The sequence below is a fragment of the Equus asinus genome, chromosome 14, assembly GCF_041296235.1.
Source record: "Equus asinus isolate D_3611 breed Donkey chromosome 14, EquAss-T2T_v2, whole genome shotgun sequence".
NCBI classification, from domain to species: Eukaryota; Metazoa; Chordata; class Mammalia; order Perissodactyla; family Equidae; genus Equus; species Equus asinus.
Genome location: NC_091803.1, coordinates 26,737,824 through 26,757,560, shown reverse-complemented (window position 1 = coordinate 26,757,560; position 19,737 = coordinate 26,737,824). Strand labels below are relative to the sequence as shown.

Genomic DNA, 19,737 nt, shown 5'->3' with positions numbered 1-19,737 from the left:
CTCTGCCAATGTCACCTGCTGGAACCCAAACCAAGGGGCTCCTAGTCACCAGTGAGCTCCAGGAAAGAAGGAAGGGACAAGACGCGAACCGCCTACAGAGGGGCACACGACACAGACTGAGGCTCAGCCACTCCTTAGCAAGCTTTATTCTAAACCTGTCAGTAAGTGGCCACAAAGCATCCAGGGGTGCTCACGTGACCCACGGAGCACAGACGCCACTCTTCCCAACAGGGCTGCAGCAGTCGTCCCCGAAGGCAGCGGCCCTGCGCAGCACGGGCCAGCTAGTGCTGCCGGGACCGCAGGGGCTTCTTGTTTGATTTGGAGATGCCAGCTTCCCTCTCCTTCTCGGGGTCGAAGACTTCTGTGCACAGAAAAGGCCAGGAAGATGCTGTGAACGCAGGTGGCTGCACCCATAACAACAGCTCCCTCTGCACCCAGGACTCTGCAGGGCCTAACACCCTGCACCGGAACCCTCCTCTGCCCCGTGAAGAAGGCAGAACCAGCCCCAGGTGACAGATGAACAGACCGACGGGGCCGTGGATGCTGCTGTTACTCCCCCTCCTGACATGGGTGCCAGGGAGACAGGCTTGTCTTGACCAGACCCCCACATACTTTGGAATTTCTGCTGGGTTCTAGAGAGCCTTTGGAACTGTGCAATGAGGTTGGCCTTCACTTTCTGTAGAAGCTGCATCAACTTGTGGGGTTCAGGTCCTGCTAGTGCAGACCTGCACATGCGTGGAGCCATTGTCTGAGTGCTCCCTGTCCCCAAGTACTCCCTCATTGCCAGGCCCCCACACTCAGGTTCATGCACTCAGTCTTGCCAGCCCAACCCTTCCCAGAAACCTGGAGAACCCGCGAGCGCCTCAGGGACACGAACCTGGTATCTCATGGGGCCAGTAGTCATTACAGTGGGGGCAGCGTGGCTCAGAATTCGACTGGAAATACTTGGCAACGCAAGGTAAGTGCATCTTGATCCCACAGGTCTCGCAGCTTTGACCCTGAAACAAGAAAGGCGACAGCTGTGGAGTCTTGTACACACCTCCGTGTTCACAAACCTTCAGGAAACTGGAAGGAATATGTCCAGCAAGCTATATATTTTTGTCTTCTGGGCCCCAGATTAATAATGATAATGATCCCAAGTCCTTAGTGCAGTGGGTTTTATTAAAGAATTCTGACAAATGAACGGAGCTGGAAGCAGCTCAAGACTCTGGAGGCCAGAGCGTGGCGGCGGCAGGCCAGGCCCTGGCCCCCTGCACGCATGGCCCTCAGAGCCCTGCTCGCCTCCTGCGGGCTGCACACAGACAGCTACAACTTTTCAGAGGGCGATTAGGAAATGTGGATCGAAACCTTTAAAAAAACATGCAGACTGTCCCAGAAATTCCACTTCCAGGAATTCAACCCAAGAAAACAATCACCAGGTTGCCCAAGGGATGTCTGTGCAAAGAGGCTCATCCCAGTGGAGCTGACAAGTGCAGAAAGATACGAGTTAAACAGAAGGGAAATAAAAGTCCAGCGCCAGCCTGCCCGCTGAAAGCCCCCAAGTACACGGTGTAAACAGATGCCGTGAGAGATCAACGGTCGACGGACATGTTCGCCACGTCACTGCCGAGATGACGCCAGCTACACAAGACTTCAGAGAGCCTTTCTGGAGAAAAATAAATAAAAAGAGCCCTTGGACTAAAACCCGAGGGACCAGGGAGGAGAAGAGGCGGGCATTCGTGTGGTTGTCTCGGACACTTTTGAGGAGGTAATGGTGTGGCGGAGGCCTGGGCCCAGAGGAAGAGTTCTGAAAAGTGCCTGCAGAGAGCCCTGGGGAGTGGGCGCCCCACTTGGTACCTGGATGAGGAGGCTGTGGCAGATGTTGCAGACCTTCACGGCGTCGGGGTACGTCTCCCGGATGTACTGCTCCATCTCCAGGATGGCCCGGCAGTGCAGGGTGAACTCCCCTTCCTTCTGCAGGACAGAATCACAGGCGGCAAGCTCTGAAGCCACTGCCAGGCGAGGCCCTTTCCTGCTCATACCTCCATTCCCTCTGCAGGGAACGGCCCAGGTCTGGATGCCCCTCGTGCTGCAGGCTTCACCAACCCCAGCCAACAGGTGTCCATGCTGGCCCCTTGGCAGAGCCTCAGGCAGGGAAAACTTAGGCAAAGACCTAAGAGGAAATCGAGGCTCCCCGGCCCCCTGCATTTTCTCAGCACCTTAGTTGTGCCTTCACACATGTGGATCGTGAATCTGCACAGCAGCCCCATGCACGAGGCACTGTCCCAGCCCTCGTACAGCTGAGGCCGGGGAAGGGAGGCAGTCTCTCCACGGGGTGAACCCAAGACAATCCCTACCGAGGCGCCCGCTCCTTCACTCCCTCCCCTAGCCCGCCCCACCCAGCCCAGAAAGCAGCATATCAAGGGCCTCCAGCACTCCTGCCTGGAGCCCCCTCAAGGACCACCCAAGATCACTTCCGGTGAAATCGCTTTCCAGCTGGAGACAAGCCAGAGAAGGCAGGGACAGGCCCCAAAAAACACCATGGTGGCGTGGGTAGTGGGGCCTCCTGGTTCCCACGTCTGAGCACAGTCCACACTGTCTACGTGGGACCTGAAAACCCTGGGAAAGCCAGGAAGTGCATAAACAGCTCGGATGCAGGCACTGAGCGTATTGCCAAGTTACGGGAAAGAGGCAGGGCGAGGGAGACCCAGCACGGAAGGGCAGCGTCACGGAAGGGCAGCGTCACGGGCATTCACTGTGATTCATCGCAGTCAACTGCCTAATTAGGATGTGAGCCCATTAGCATCTCTGTTACCATCACCATGCCAGGAGGGGGAAGGGGTCCTGCTAGGAGACAGCGCCCCTGAAGACTGCAGCCTGCCGAGTCTCCCCATGTGCTCCTTCACTTTTCTGTTATCTTCCATCGAATTCTTACAAGCCACAGCTGTCTCTCATTTCTGACAGTTACACAGCCCCTCCCACCTTGTTCCTGCCTCCAGCCCCACAGGGAGTGTTGAGAGGACAATGTTCGTGTCACCAAGCCAGGAAAGTGCACTCATTCTGGACCACCAATGGCAGGGCTGGTGGCCACTGACCACCCCTAGGGAGAGCTGAGTCAGAGCCAGGAGAGCTGACTGCAGGGAGCAGGGGAGGCAGGCGGGAGGCAGCCCTTGGAGTCTAGAAGTGGGTAGAGGCTGCTGCACGAGGCGCCCCGGCTGTCCTTGGTCCTGTGGCTGTTACCTTCTCCCAGCTCCCAAATCCATAATGATGCTCCATCTCCACAGCCACCACCCACCCCAACTCAGCCCTCCCAGCTGCACTCTGGCCCACGCTTGCCCCTCTGCAGCCTGCAGCAACCTGGCCTCTGCAAGGCTTGGCCCCATCACCCTGCCTGCCCTCTCAGGGCTTCCCACCATTCACAGGCTGAGGACCGAGTCCCTCATGCACCTGCCTCCCAGGCTCACCTGTCCACTCTCCTTGTGCTCAGAGCGCCCTGGCCTTAGCTCCTCAAGCACATCATGTCCCTCTGGGCACAGGGCCTTTGCACAGGCTTCTCCCTCTCCCTTGGATAATCTTCCCCACTCAATTCCAGTTGCCTCCTACACAGCCTTCAGCTTGAATGTCGCCTCCTCAGTTGAGGGCAGGTTCCCTTGTTTCAGTTGTTACAGAATCACATTTCCTTTCTGCCTGTAATTCTACTTCAGTGGGATGTTTGACTCATCTCTGGCTCCGTCACCAGACCATGAGCCCATGAGAACAACGACCAGGTCTGTTTTCCTCACTCTTGTGTCCCCAGTACATGATGTGGGCCCAGCACTTGGAAAGCCTGGAAACATCTGAGGGAAGATTAAGTAGACCTCGCATGGATCCCCAGGCCCCAGTGAACAAGTTCAAGTTCAGAGTGAGGCTCAAGCTGCATTAACTAAGCATCTACTATAGGCCTAAAACTGTGCCCAGTGCCCAAGCTCTGAGGATCACACTTTCTCTGAGGCCTCCTCCACCTTGGGGCCTTCCCCCACTGACCCTGGCTGCCCTCCACTCCAGGGCCTTCTGGCAGATCCTGCAGACCTCTCAGCCCTCCATGCCAGGATGGAGTCTTGCAGAGGACACAGCAGCAGGGCTCTCCAGGCAGTGAGAGAGTCTCCCATCATCCTAATGAATAAAGTGCCGTTGGGGCGATATGTCCACATGGCATGGTCTCTGTGGAAAATCCCATTTCTGAGAGGCCAAGGAGCAGACTCAGACATGGTCCTTCTGATCAAGGTGCTGCCCCTAAGAAGGCTGGTCAGGGGGCCAGCCAGCACTCACCCCAAGGCCCTCAGCTCTTCCTCCAAAGTGCCACAGAACTCCCAGCAAGCTCACCAGGCTGACCCGTTCAGAAAGCATTGGACTCAAGACAAAACACCTGAGGGCACTCAATATCCTCATTCTTCACATGGGAACACAGAGACAAGCAGCCACACACCGGGGGTTGTGGCAGCGGCCAGGCCAGAGAAGGAGCATGGAGGTGTCTCACTCCCCACCAGCTTTGGTCCTTTGTCCCCGTGAGGCCTGAAAGGGTCAGTCAATAAGAGGACTCCCACAAGGGCCGCAAGGGTGCCAGAGCTTTGGGAGACTGGCATGCTCATTTCTGCAGTGCTCGCTCACTTGGCAGCCCACAGAGCCTGTCTCGCTAGAGCTCAGAGCTGCCCCTGAAGTAGGCGGCACCAGCATCTCCATTTTACTGAGGAAAAAGCAGAGAGGACAGGAGCCTGGCCCCAAAGCTCAGCCCAACAGTCTCCAGAGGCGTGTTCCTTCCTCTCAGCGGCCCAGCTTCTCTGGGGCAAAGGAAAGTCTAATGATAAAGTCGGTGCACAACCCTGCAGCCATCACGTGACAACGCCAGTAAGCGCTAGACACGGACGATAACCCTCAGGTCCCAAATTGCGGGGCAACAGTGTCCTGGAGTGGCAGAGCAGTCAGCTCTAGGGGGTGGCTAACAGCTGGCTTCAACATGTTTCTTTATGAATATGGGTGCTTTCTACCCTTCCTATGAGGAGCAAGTACTTCCTCTATCATTTTTTGGTAAGCTTTAAATAAATTCTGTTCCTCTGGAACTTCATCTATCTGCCCAGTCATCCGTTCGGCAAGCATCTATCGAGTGCCTCCAGGTGGGACAAGGTACGACGATGAAGAAGTTGGAGCCTCTGCCCTTAAAAAGCTTGGCTTGAGGAAAGAGTGTGGTCAGTTATAACCTGAGCTGCCCGTGAACGTTCCATGTTGCCAAATCCGCCCCAGAGGAAGAACAACTGTGACAGAGCAACTGATGGGGAGCTGCACTCACCCGAACTGGGGCCTGCGTGCGGCTCTGCCATGTGCCGGGTATGGGACATCACCCAGCCCACGGTGCTGCAGTCTGTTCAGCTCAAACGCAGAGCTAAGGGGCTCTCCGTTGGCTGGGAGGACCCGTGGACATGATGGGCACGAATGTGCCCAGAGATCCTGGTGCTCACTAGGAGCATCCTGCCCCACCCCCCACCCTCTCCTCCCCACCCCGGCTGCCCGCACCCCATGACCTTTCCAGCCATTTCCCTCCATCAGGAAATGACCTCAGGAAGTGGATATTTCCGGTCTGACTCCCAGAGACAGCCCACTCCCATAGAGATCAGTAACTCTGACTCCCAGAGGCAAGTGCTCCCTAAAAAGGAAGTGAAGCACCACGTCAGCCACAAGTAGCAGCCTCTGGCCATGCATCTGACCACGAGGTGAGGAAGTGGAGGGTAGATCTGAGCACGTCCTGCACGAACACAGGAACCCGGAGGGGCAGAGCTGTGGTAAACTGGGACGAGCTGAGCCCGCTTGGCTCAGGGTTCTGGGAAACAGTGGTGCCTTTCGTAGAAAAAGAACTGCAACATCTGTTCTGCTCTAATCAGTAGAACTAGACACCCGAGCCTGCAATCCGGGCCTTGCACAGATTCCCACAGCTCCTCTCCAAACGCTGCTCTACGCTTCCTCTCTGCTCCTCCAGGGCCGCCATCTACAGGAGAGGAGCTGCATGATACGGATGCTGACAATAAGCACCACGAGAAGGACAGCAATTCCTCTGGGCACCCAGCACTCGGCACCTCACAGACACCGCCTCGCCCCCACTCTCACAGCTGTACCCCGTGAGGTGGATACTTTACTTCCCTCTTACAGAGGAGGACCGTGAGGCCACCTGCACTGGGAGTCAGGCTGCGCTCTTTTTTTTCTTTCTGCTTTTGCTGCCCAAATCCCCCGAGTACATAGTTGTATATTTTAGTTGTGGATCCTTCTAGTTGTGGCAAGTGGGACACCGCCTCAGCGTGGCCTGACGAGTGGTGCCATGTCCGTACCCAGGATCCGAACCAGTGAAACCCTGGGTCGCCGCAGTGGAGCGCACGAACTTAACCACTCGGGCACGGGCCGGCCCCCCAGGGCTGCGCTCTTAATCACTGTACTACACTGCCTTGTGGTCTGTGGACCACAGGCTTGAATCCTGCAGCCCACAAACCTGGGTGCGACTACTGGTTCTCCACTTCCGGCTATGGCTCCCTGGACAGATCAAGGGAGTGAGTGAACAGAAGGGTCCCAGGCCCTCACAGTGCCACTGTGGCATCAAAGTAGATAAGGGACTCGCTCAACAGACATCAGTTGGATACAATATGGTTTTGGAGGAAAAACTGTTATTCATTCTAATAAGTGAGCCAAGCAGGAGAAATCCTAGGACAAGTACCTCAACCAGCCATTTGTGCTGCACAAACTTCTGCAGCACTTGCTCAGCCTCCTTCTTCCTCATCTTCTTGCCTTTAAGTTGATCGACCAGGTTCAAAATATTTGTGGAAGATGCGAAGCCAGTTTCTGAGTCAATAATCAGTTCCAACTGGAAGAAACAGCAGGTACCACGTTCATCTATCAAATTGGCAAAAACAACTTTTAAGCACTAATACCAATTCTGGTAGGGGTGCAGTAAAACTCCTATCACAGGCAGAACTGCACACTGGGTACAATCCTTCAGGAAAACAATTTCATAATTTGCATCAAAAGCCATAAACAGGTTCAGTTTTGACTCAAAAGTCACTCCTGTAACATCATCCCAAATGAATGATCTTAATGCCCCCAAATTAAGAAGTCACCTCACCTCTTGTGCCCCCACCTCCCTGAAGATGGAGAAGCTGCGAAATAATGAATGAATAAATGAGGCAGCACTCTCCTACTCAAAGGTGGGCAAGCAATGACGGCTGGCCTGCGTGGCAGGCTGGAGCCTGGAAGGGCAGAAAAGCAGAGCCAGGGCAGGCCAGGAGGAAAGCAAGCTCAGGAGCCACAGAGGCACTGTGGAGGAGGGCCAGGAAAGGCTGCCAGGTGACCTCTCCCAACACGTCTGCCCACAGCGAGGCAGAGCCCCTGGGAAGACAGGCTTCCTGCACACAAAGGTGCGTGGCTGGCGTCTCAGAGCCTGGCTCTCAACCTTGGCTGCTAATCAGCCCCAGAGGAGACTTAGAAGGGAATGACCCTAGGACTTCGTCCTCAGAGACTAGAATTCGACAGCCCTGGAGTGAGGCTGGAACGTCTGAATTATTTTTACCTCCCTGGTTATTGTACCGTACATCCAAGGCTGAGAGCGACTGTCTTAGCCAGGTGCTCAGCCAGGAGAGTGACAAGAGAGCTGAGCAAACAGCTCTGGAAACCAGGTAGCCCATGCAGAGGTTTAGTGGGCACCTGTTAAACTGCAGACTCAGATCCAACAGTCTGAATGGGGCCTGGGATTCGGCCCTTCTAGAAAGCTCTCATGCAACACTGCTGCTGTTGCCGGTCTGCACCACACCTCAGAGTAATACTTGTAAAACACCTACACTGCACACGCATGAGGTCTCCTGCTGCTCAACCAGTTAGGGTTCAAACTGGGATCAGCCCTCCTTTCCCAGGTAGCCATGGCAACTTCCCCAGCAATCACCGGGCGGCTGTGAACCTGGGTGAGGCACTCAGTGACATCCTCTGCAAAGGGCTTTCTCGGGCAGCAGTGGTGACACTCTAAGACTGCAGTTTCCATTTCTAATGATGAAGAAAGAAGTTTCCATAGAAGCCTGGCCAATGGGAGGTGCTGTACTTACAGCTTTTCTAAACAGATCCAATTCATTCTCTGCAAAATCTGAGGCCATTTTGGAAACTGAAGTCGTTGCAAGATTCACCTGAAAAATAAGTCAGCAGGACAGTCAGGCGGGCCCGTGGCTTGTCGGTTCATTCACTTGTCAGCTCTCCCTCCCTCCCCTCAGCGCTCACTCAGCACCTGTGCTCCAGCACTGTGGCCATGGGGATGGATCTGTAACCAGTCTTATACTATAGACTGAAATCTTTAGCTCACTCAACTTGTCTGACTCTCAGAGACTTCAGAATTCCAAAGGCTGTGCAGTATTTTCCAAACTGAGATGAATTTGGGAGACTTGTCTGCATGCTAATGGAGCTTCAAATGCAAAAGGCACTGAGAAGTCTGGCAGTAAAGACATCTGATCTACCTGTTTAACCCAGCGTTTCCACAGTGATTTGACTCCATATCCCTTTCTTCGCAGGAAGAGAGTTTGGGAAACCCTGGGCTAGGGCCCTCTCTGTGTGGGCCTGGCTAGGCAGAGCCTGACCTCCTCTGATGGACTAAGGCGGATCCCTAGCCAAGGGTGGGGAGCCGGCCAGCTTCTCCCCACCTATATTTCTCTTGTTGCCTAGCTAGGAGGGAAGTCGGAAAACAACAGGAGGCCCCAAATAGGTCTCAGTCCTTAGTGCCCCCACATACTTTTCTTTTCATAGCTTCTATGTCTTGTTCCAAATGAAAAAGCATTTTCTCCCTTTAATCCTAATATTCCATCCATTTGGGGTGACTTCTTGTAGAGAACTGTCAACAAACAAAATAGAGCCAAAGGCACGCTGCCGCGTCTTGGGCAGGGGCTTCATATGGGGCGGTGAAGCAAGCACTGAGGTGGAGAGCCTGGGCGCAGGTTCTGGAGACCCTGAGCCAGCCCGCGTGGAAAGGGGCCGGCTCAGGGAGGTGGGCCAGGCCCAGGGTCTTTCTCCCTGTCTTAGAGCCCTCGCTGAGGCAGGGTGCACCTTCTCTCTCCATAAAGGAGGGCACTGGGCAGATTGTGTCAGTCCCAGTTCCTCACAAATGCCACTGGAGGGCTCTGTCTTGCACTTACCAGTGCATAAATAGGTCTCCCGTCATCTTCTGTGACTCCTTTCTTTATCTCAATATACAAGGACTCCAAGACACTGTTAATGTTGTTGATGAAGTCCTCCAACTTCTCTACAGTAGCATTGCCTAGAAATAAACAGGCAGAGAAAAGAGGGGATCTTCATCAAAAAAGTGTAGCTTGTTTCAATCCTCCATCAACCTGAACACATGACAGCAAACCCAGACTCGGGCGAAGGCCCCGGCCCTCTTGGGTGAATGCCAGCGCTGTGTGGTTTCTTTCTTCCTGGAGTATTCAGACACACAGGGTGCTGTGAGGCAGAAGGGCCCGGGAGATGGTCTCTGCGCCCGCTGTGGTCTTCCTGTCTCCGCTCGCAGCCCCCACCTGTTTCCCCCTTCACGCTCCTGCCGCCCAGTCACCGTTCCCCACTCAGCACCTTCGGCACACTGCTGGTGTGCTCAGAACCTGCCTCGAGCTCCCACTGCATGCACCATCCCAGCCTAATGCCTCCACCTCGTCCCAGCTTCCCCCTGCCAAGCCTCTGTCCCTGCAGGTCCTCACACATGAGTCAGGTCTGTCTCTATTCCTGTCTCCCTTGATTGACAGCCAAACGTGTACTGAACACTCACCGGCCAGGCCCTGTGCGCTGGGCCCCAGGGGGCCACAGTGCAGAATAACCACAACCAGGGGAGAGCAGCGGTTCACACTGAGCACTCAACCCTGGAGAGGCCCTGTGTGAGCGCTTTTCACTCACAGTCACTCAGCAGTCAGCGATCCTGCCAATGGCGTCCCAGGCAGGCACCAGCATCCTCCCCCTGGTTCAGAGGAAGAGGCCAGGAGGCAGAGAGGGGTCTGACTCCCCCACTATTACACCACCAGGCACAGTGAGCAGCAGTGAGCCCCCACAGCACAGCTGCAGGCCCTGTGCTCTGACCTGCACGCTAGCCCGCCTCCTGCTGCCCCTGATAACAGGAGACACACAGCCCAGAGACACACAAGGAAGCCAGCTACCACAGTCCGGGGCCATCAGTCCATCAAAGGAGGGGGTATGTACCGAGCCCAGGGAGGGGCCGCCCGACCCAGTACTGCAGGGGGCCAGGGTGAATGGACAGGCAACTAGCCTGGGAGGGAAGCAGGGCCAGCAGGGCCAGTGAGGCTACAGTAGGAGGCAGGAACCAGATGGCACAGAGCCCTGTCAGGCAGGGGAATGGTGACCTTTCTCCTATGGGCAGTGGGGAACCTTTCAGAGTCGGAAGCAGAGGAGGCCATGGTCAGCTTTGTCTTGGAATTAACCTCCGTACTGTGATACTGTTTTAAATCGAGACTATGTATTACTGTTTATACTTATTAAAATAAATCATTTCAAAAGATTTGTGCCTTAGAAAATCACTCTGAGGAACAAAACAGTAGAAAAACAGACAATATGATACCATTTATGTTAAAAACAATAACAAAAGAACACTGCAAGAAAAAGGCCTGGAAAGTTGCCTCCAAAGCTGATGACCAAGACCATCGCCAGGAAGGGGACCAAGATGAGGGGGTCATCCCAGGGCACTTCAGCTTTATCTGTGTGTGACTTCTTACAGGGAAAGGCATTTCTAAGCTCCCTGTACACCTAAAGATGATTAAAGTTTAGAGAAGAAATGATCACGGTGGTGGCAGTGAAGACATGGCCGTGTAGGCCATGTGAAGGCAACGGTTCTGACAGGTGCAGAAGCACTTCAAGGGGCTTCTCAGTACTGAGGGGCCCAGAAAAGCTAATGACAAAGACCATGACAGTAACGCTAATATGCAAATTGTAGCAGGGGTCTAATTTTCCTTTTTAAGTAAAGTTGTTCAAGTTTAAAAAAAAATGCAATTTAAATAAAAAATGAGTAATCATAAACAGATGGTACACGGACGTGGCAAAAATCGTGATGGTAGCATGACAATGAAATTTGGCCACAGCTGCTGAAACCGTGTGATGAGAAGAGGGAGAGACGACCCTGCCTCCCGCCTCTGTGCCTCTGCTCTCGCCGCCTTCCCTCCTGAACAGCCCTCCCTCCCCCTCACTCCTGTTTCTGCCAGTAGTTACAAAAGCCAGCTCAAATGGCACTTTTTTCCACAAAATGTTCTCTGCTGCCCCCAGCGCAAAGTGCTTTAGTGCTTTCTTCCTCTTCCACACCATGCAAAACACCTCCTCGAGGCGGCGCGTGGGCCTGCCCGTTCCGTACACGCCATGCCCTCGGCCGCCGGAAACCCTTTCTGCCGCAGGGTGGAACACTGGGAAACTCGGGCGCACGGCAGTCAGGCCTCAAGAACCATCTCTCGCTCACTGACTGAGTGACAGGATTCTTCGTGGGCAGGAACCACCCCTGTCCACCCAATATGACACAGTGGCAAGTCCCACCTCCCTCTGAAAGTGATAATTCATAATTTCCGCTGCAAAGGCCTCTCCGGGGTGCCATTCAGAAGACTGTGCTCTGTGGGCAGATCAAAAGCATTCTAACACCTCGGACTTTCCAGACAGCTCGTCCACAGGGGGATGAGCTAATAGCCACTCTGCGCTTTTCCCTCTGCCTACCACCTCTGGTTTGTTGTCCAGTCTCATTGGTCAGAAACATGAAGGTTTTCACTAGATTTTCATTCAAGAAAACAAACCAAACCCACTTCCTACCGCTGTCCTCCTCACTGCAGAAACCAGCCGTCTGCTCCGTTGTTCACATTCTCTCGGGTCTCACCCTCTCCTACCACACAGGCTTCCTATGTCAGGACACGTCCACGACCCTCTCCATTGCCAACACCATGCATGTCCCTCACAGACACTCTGTGCTGACTTTCTCCATTTTAATCATCACCTGAGAATAAACGTCTCATTGGTTCAGCAACACAGGGAAGGTGGCTTTAGCCATGAGGTGCTGCTACACTTCCTGTGCCCCTTGGTTCCTGCCCATTCCCCAGCCTGGGCCCTAGCTGTCAGTCAGCCCTGTGTGGCCCTTTCCCAAGAGCCTCGCCACACATTCCTTTCTAAGTTGGCCAGAACAGGGGTCTCTTTCTTGCTCCCAAGATCCCTGACATGCCCATTAAGTGTCAAGGTTACACCAGATTGGTGCCTCCCAATATCAGGTCTTCAGATAGGCAAATTTTCACGGCTCTGCCCCACTCCCTCCCCTGTTCCTGAAGCGCATGGTGAAGAAGCCACAGTTTGCAAATCTGTAGGGACACACTGCACTAAAAGAGTATCTGAGAATCCATTTGGCCCCAAGATCCTGAGTCCATGCTCAGGATAAAGTACGTGAGATAAAGACTGCATCACACGATTCCGGGACAACTATTTCCAGTCTTGGTTCTACCACTTTGAAGGACATAAGAGAAGGGATTAATAACATCACTCCTCCCTTCAGAAACCCAAACCAATTGAGATAAAAAGGCAGACTTGACCTAAGTAGCAAAATGTCAGGTTTTTTACAGGTAGAGCTGGATCGGAGGTTGGGTCTCTCGACACTATTGACCTGCAGTCAGCAACATAGGATGGCTGGCTACAAGAAGTGAGGAACAAGGCGCTGGACCAACCACAGCTGCCTCTTCTCAGAGAGCAGAGACACCCTAACCAGGACGCTTAGCACCATGTCTGAACCAGGCAAGGGTCTACAGATCTTCGTGCCACCTGTGTTCTCTCTGCTCGTAAGCAGGGTGTACCTGGACATTTCTGGTGGGCTGCAGTGAAGTTGCTATTGTCAGGCTGAAAACAGTGGGCCTGTAAACACGTGGCTCTAATTCACCTTAGTATGTGTGGTATTCATTAGCTTGACTCATCTCACACTTCCAAGAACAATAACTTCATAGGTGAGTTATTGATATCTCTATACACAAGAGGCCTTGTAGAGGTGAAATACCTTGCCCAGAGTTCCTACAGCTTGGAAATGGAGCCCAGGCCTGCCTGACTCCAGATCCCAAGCTCCTGGGCGCTAAGCCGCACAGCCTCTGCAGAACAGAGCAAGTGTTCTTGGAGAACATTCCCTATACCGGACCCTGCCAGGGTCACATCTACATCCCTCCTGAACCTGGCACTGTGTCTTCAAGGTCACAAAGACGGACTCAGCCAATGTGGAAAGATGGAAAGTGGGCAGCACCTAGTAAAGATGCCAGAGGCGGTGCTGAATACAGAAGGCTGCTCTCAGAGGACGTGTACCGGAAGCTGGGCCCAGCCAACATCCATCAGCAAAGAACAGAGGTCCAGCCCTGACCACTGGGCGAGGTCACAGGGGTCAGCACACACGACCGCAAGAGGAGCTGAACTAAAGGCCAAAGACCCAGGAGAGGACGGAACAGCTCTTTCTTTAGCAGGAAATGCCTTTCCACTGGGGCAATTTAAAAAGAGGACTCAGGGCAGTTGAGAGGCTAGGGCAGCACCAAACAAAACGGGACATTTCTCCTCTGAGGAGCAGGGGTTGGTTCAATACGTTTTGAGAGATTGTTTTTTCTGATCACCTCTGTACATATTATCTCCTTTTCTTTTCAAATTAAATTTTAATTTAACCAAGAAACCTCTTCTTGCTAATCAGGGTCCCTGCTTCTCAGCAGGCTGCTAGAACCTAGGACTCACTGCATACTTGGGCAGCAGGCAATCAGGAAGTCTGCTGCCCTAGCTTCTGAGCAACAAATAGTTTTGTTCCAAACTAGGCATCAAGATAGGAAATGATATTTTTGGGCAGAGGAAATAACAGCAAAAAATAAGACTCCCGGGGACCAAACCACTTGTGGGCCAACCTGCCCTGCGACAGCCCTCTCATCTGATGGGGCCACTGGGAGGTCCTCCTGAGCACAGTGAGGATGGGGCTGCCCAGGCCCTGGATTGGACACAGGTGCTGGGGCACATCAGGCCTGAGAGGGCAGCCCCCTAGGATGGGAAAGGCTGGCCAGAGGGGACACTGGGCCAGGGAAGTGTGTGTGTGGGGTCACTTCTCCAGCCTGCAGCTTCTCCATCAGTTGCCTGGGGAAAATGATTCTCTCGACATTCAGATGTGTGAATGAAAAGACGGGAGCTGTCCATGGCACTTCCAGACTATGGCTGGTGAACAGTGCTGACAAGAGCAGAAACGCAAGGAAAGTTGTGTTTTATGTGGCAAATACATTAGACAAGTGATTCTCTACATCTGTACATCAGTTCACCTCATAACCTCCCCAGACCTTCACAAACCACCCTTGAGGGGGGCCAGGATGCAGTACAGTCTGTTTTTCAAAAGAGGACACCAAGGGTCAGGGTTAAGGACTTACCCAAGATCACAGGGCCAGGAAGTAACAAAGTCCCGACCAGAAATCAGACGTCTGGCCTTTAGTTTGGTGCACTGACAAGAAGACTTAAGCATTCGTTAAAAAAAAAAAAATTCTTACTTAGATATGCAATGATGTCTGAGAATTACTTCAAAATGATATGGGGGTAAGTAGGTAGGAGCATAGATAAAACAAGATTAGTCCTGAGTTATCATCATTTTAATTGGGCGATGGACACATGAAGCTTCATTGTATTATTCTGACTTTTCCATAATAAAAAGTTAAAAAAATATTTCAATGCTCAACAACAATATAACTTGCCTCCTTAACCCTTAGGAGTCTGAATCAAAAAAGAGAAAAATGACAGTGTCCTGTGACAAGGTGGATTAGCTCAGGGCACTGATGGAACGGGGTCACTGGGCTTTTAGTAACAGACTGTCACTAAATTGTTTGTCTCTATTGTTTAGAGATCTGTTTCCACGTATACAAAGATCATTTTTTTCTAAATAGATTATTTCAGTTAGGAAGTATACTCTTTGGCTTTCCTTCAAATGACAGAGTATAAAACTTATTTTATAGTACTTGGCATAGTTCCTGCATTTCAGCCACATGCATTAAAACACATGATAACACTGCTGGAGTAGTGACAGAGACATATGCCTACTGTCCCCACATGTGCAATAAACCCACTTACCAGCCATTCCCCTCGCCAGAGGTCTATGGGTCAGGACTCTAGCTGGCAACAGAGCAGGCTGACCCTTCATCACGAGGGTACTGAGGCAGAGCGGAATCCTGAATTACAGCGTGAGTCATCACAGAAGACGAGACCGCTTTCAGCAGAACTGCAATGCTGATACCATGAATGTGCATTTCAACTCACCCTTTGAAAACAGGTGGTCCGTCTATCATGGAGTGGCGGCCCCCCCACTCCTACTCACCCCAGGGAAACTCAAGGAGCTGATGAAGGGGCTCTGCAGGGGACGGCCGCCCACACTCTCTGAAACAGAGCAGCTCTGCTTTATCCTGTTGTGTAAGCTTCTCCTCCTTAGGTTTCATCTGAGCACAACGTATTGAGACCAACAAATCCGCTGCCTAGAGAGACCAGGCGGGAAGCAGGGATGCAGACAACAGCAGATGAAGTGGAGGACACTCGTCCCATCGAGAGAGGCAGGGCCACTCTGTTCCAGCCATCTGCCTCATCTTCGGAATTTTATGAGAAATCTCCTGGTTTTTTTTTTTAAACATGGTAATTAATTTTTAAAAATTAAAAACACTGTAGGGCAAACAAGCCATGCCTGTAAGCTAGATCCCACTGACATTCCACCAGTTTTCATATGCTGACATGGGCCAGAACCCTGCTGTAACAGGACACAGTGACTAATGAGGCCACTCTGTTCCCTGACCCACCAGGTAAGTGGTGGTGGTTTCTCACACAGGCTGGGCTGTGAACAACTCAAAGAACAGACTGTGTCACCCTGTTCTTCTGAGAGACTGAACATACAAATGGAAAAGGGACAGACCACGTATAGAAAGAGAGCTCTGACCCCAATCTGCAGCAACCAGCCCAGGGAACCAGACCATCATCTACAGTAACCAGCCCAGGAAGCCAGCCTGCTCCCCTAAGTCAGACTTGTAGGAAGTCAGACACTATCTCCAGCAAACGGTCCAGGAAGCCAAACAATAACCCTTGTAATAATCGGCTCAAAATGACAAGGACTTGATTAATAACTGACAGCTTCCTAATTTTTGTCCCTGCTGCGAACTTAGGACAAACCAGAGAAGGCTAAATGTGTTCCCCTGACCAATCACAGGACATTCTGCTTCTAGTTAGCCAGCCCCCAGCTTCCCCATGCTGACAGCCTCCAGTGAGGGCACACCAGAAGCTTCCCATTTTTTCTCACTCCTCTGCCTGCCATTGAGTCTGCCAAGACACCAGTGAAGGTGCTGACTCCCTTGCTAGAGCAAGCTCTGAATAAAGAGCCTTCACCTGTTCTCACTGGGTGGTCTTCGCTCATTTGCACACTTCCTAAGTGCAGGACTTAGCTCAGGGCCCCATTCCCAGCAGCAGTTAGGGAGGCAGCCGAAAGGCGTGTGCGGGCCTATGGTGCTGTCAGGAAGATGACTCCAGCCGCTTTTCTCCAGTTCACTTTAGCCCTCCTCTGAGCCCCCTCCACCTCGTTCCCGGAGCAAAGAACACCCTCCTACGGTCTCCTGGCATCCATTCTAGCCCCCTACACCTCTTCCATATGCAGCAAGAGCGGAGCCAGATCCTGGCACGCACCCCCCCACAAGCCACTGGCGGCTCCCATCACCCTCAGCCACACTCCCACAGGCTCCCTGCTCTACACTCCCATCACACTGGCCTTCTCTGTTGCTCAGACACGCAAAGCCCCTCCCCACCTCAGCCCCTGCACTCAGGACTTCCTTCCACTAGGAAATGGTGACCACGCCTTCCGGATTTCCTGAGAAGACTCCAGCATCAGAAATTCAGCCCTACGCTCTATACCGGCATTCCTGTCATGCTACTGACCAACATTATGGATCTTCTGATAGTCACTGCCCCCAAGCTCCTGCCCAGGACCTGGGATTACATGACACGGAGAGGATGCAAAAGGAAGGAAGGGCCAGCGAGCAGCACATACTGAACATGTGCCAGAAGAACTCCGTGCCAGGCACTTAATAAGTTGCTTTGTTTAATCCTCACAACTTTTCCACGAGGTAGATAAGATTTCCTTAATAAAACAGAAAGATGAGGCTCAGAAAGTAAGAGAACTTTCCCAAGTCCCTCATCTGAACCTGTCTTCAAAAACTGGCTTCAGCGCTCCTACCAGTGGTATTTGTGGCAATCCTCCTGAATTCAGTCCCAGTCCTCCCATGACCCTCAGATAACCTCCCTGGTATTTGCAATCCAGTACAAAATACACTCCAGAACAAGTGATGTCCACACCTGGGGGAGCGTGAAGCACGCAGGAGAACAGGCTCGCTAAGTCTGTGCTGGCCTGAGAGGACTGCTGGGGCCCATCCCACCCTGGGTGCCTGCATGGCACAAAGTCCTCGAGAGCGGGCGGGGATCTGGACACATCTCGTCCTTCAAGCGCCAGACAGGCAACAACACTCGTTTCCTCCTGGTTACAGAGTTTCCTGAGCCCGAAGGTTCCTGTCTAGGCACAGAACAACTGCCTGTTGTGGAATTCCTATGCTGAAAAGTTCATCAAGTCGCATTTCAGATGTTACTTTTCATGCTAATTTTATGCCACTTTTCAGTTCTGACCATAGACTTAATCCCCCTTGATCAACAGGAAAGGCAAGCAGCCTCTGACAGGGGTAAGCTTATTAAGTGTTCTCCACAGCCAAAGGGGAGACATGCATGACGAAATCACTAAAGTAAGAGGAAAACGTATTTGGAGTCAGCTTCTAAAAATCACCGAGTCTCCCTTGGAAAGAGAAGGTGCTTACAAACATGACTGCACATCTGAGACGGAATACTAAACCAAAATGTCAACACCGTAACTGACTCGCCATTAATGCGCGCCGCCTAATGACATGCATGAGCCCTGAAATATGCACCGGACAACAAAGCAAATATAGTCATGTAAATCAGCACGAGAAAAACAAACCTAGGAGGAAGGCAGACAGAAGGGTTGACAAAAATGGAAAATATCTATCATACCCCAATGTTCCTCTGATACTGTGTTCACTACTCTATTTTTGATACCCGCATTTAACTGGTTTTTTGCCTGAATACCATATTATTTATTTTGTTCACTGAAAGAATGTTAAATCTTAATGTTTTAATTTAAATTTTTAGATATTTTGCCTAATTTGTCCTTAGGACAATAGATAATTTTAAAACCCACTAAAAATTAACATAACACATAGTAATATAGCATAATTAATTACAAAATGTTAGTGCTAGAAAGTACAGAATGGAACCTCACAGCAATTTGTCAACCATTAAAGAATGAATGAATTTAGGGACGAAAGACCAATGGATGCAAAATTGTGGGTAAAAGTGGGATACTGACCTTGTCTCAAAGTATTTCTCTATAAAATACTTATTAATCACAGGGGAAAAAGAGTAAGTTGTAGTGGAGAAACCTGGCAGACACCAACTTAACACCGTATGCCCCCAGACAGGATGCAGAGAGAACACAACACCACTTCTATATTATTTCTGCAAAAGTACAAAGTATAACCTGAATCTAATCGGGAGGAGCATGAGACAAACCTAAACTGAGGGACATTCCACGCTGTGCGGCCCACACAGCAGCCATGAGCACACGTGGTGACTGAGCGCTCACAATGTGGCTAGGCCAAATAAGATATGCTGCAGGGGTAAGACACACACTGGATTTCACAGATGTAATATAAAAAAATGTAAAATATCCCATTAACAACTTTTTATAATGATTATACGTTCAAATGATATTATTTTGGATATTTCTACCTGTTCCTACCATTTTTAATGTAGGTACCATAAAACTTTAATGATATATGTGGCCCCCATTATATTTCTATCAGACAGCACTGCTCTACAAAATAATTAGTCAATAATCTTCAAAAAATGCCAGGGCCATAAAACTCAAAGAGAGACGAAGGACTTATTCTCGACTGAAGGAGCCTTAAGAGACGTATGTAATAACTAATGCAATACATGACCCTGAGGTGGATCCTCTGCTTAATAAGACAATAGTGTGACAATTGGAAAAATGCCAATGGGGTCTATGGACTAGATGGTAGTGATGTATCAATGTTAATCTCCTGATTTTAATGGCTATCCTGTGGTTATTTAGGAGAATGTCCTTGCTGGAAGAAAATGATTCCTAAAAAATTTACTGGTGATGGAACCTCAAATTGGTAATTTACTCTCAAACGATTCAAGGGGGAAAAAAGTTCTGTGTACTATTCTTACAACTTTCCTTTGAGTTTGGAATTATTTCAAAATAAAAAGTAATTTAAAAAGAAACCATAAGAACTTCAGGCAAGGTAGCCACTCAGTGGATCTGGCACTGATGTGGAAGGCAGCATTCGGCAGTGGCGGGGCCCGGAGCCAGAGTGAGGAGACCGGACAGTGCACCAGCAACGAGGGGCCTCTGCTTCCTAGTTTCTAAGATGAGAAGGCTGAATCCAAGATCCCCCAAAAACCAAACCTGTTCCTCCTAAAAACCAGAAAGACCCACCCCAGAACATTTTAACAAGGCAAATAATTGTGAGGGAATCATTGCCATGTATCTGTGGACTGTGGAAACTTTCTGCCACTGCTCAGTAAAGCCACATGATAAATGAAACAGAGGTTCCAACTAACAATCAGGCTCAGGTTTGGGGTACC

At 51.3% G+C, this 19,737-nt stretch overlaps 1 protein-coding gene across 4 annotated transcripts in view; it reads right to left on the bottom strand.

Annotated features, from left to right (window-relative positions):
* Positions 1–117: 117 nt before the first annotated feature.
* NSMCE1 (NSE1 homolog, SMC5-SMC6 complex component) overlaps positions 118–19,737 on the bottom strand; it is a 58,805-nt gene continuing 39,185 nt past the window's right edge. For 2 of the 4 annotated variants that reach the window (XM_070484661.1, XM_014837992.3), the window contains exons 3-8: positions 9,162–9,283; positions 8,088–8,165; positions 6,713–6,859; positions 1,837–1,953; positions 878–998; positions 118–361 (exon numbers count right to left, since the gene is read on the bottom strand). In XM_070484661.1, coding sequence (XP_070340762.1) covers positions 282–361; positions 878–998; positions 1,837–1,953; positions 6,713–6,859; positions 8,088–8,165; positions 9,162–9,283 — 665 coding nt within the window. In that variant the 3' untranslated portion in view covers positions 118–281. Of the gene's footprint in view, positions 362–877; positions 999–1,836; positions 1,954–6,712; positions 6,860–8,087; positions 8,166–9,161; positions 9,284–15,102; positions 15,125–19,737 lie in introns of those variants that run through there. The other 2 variants (XM_070484662.1, XM_044747617.2) reach the window with 2 other exon arrangements.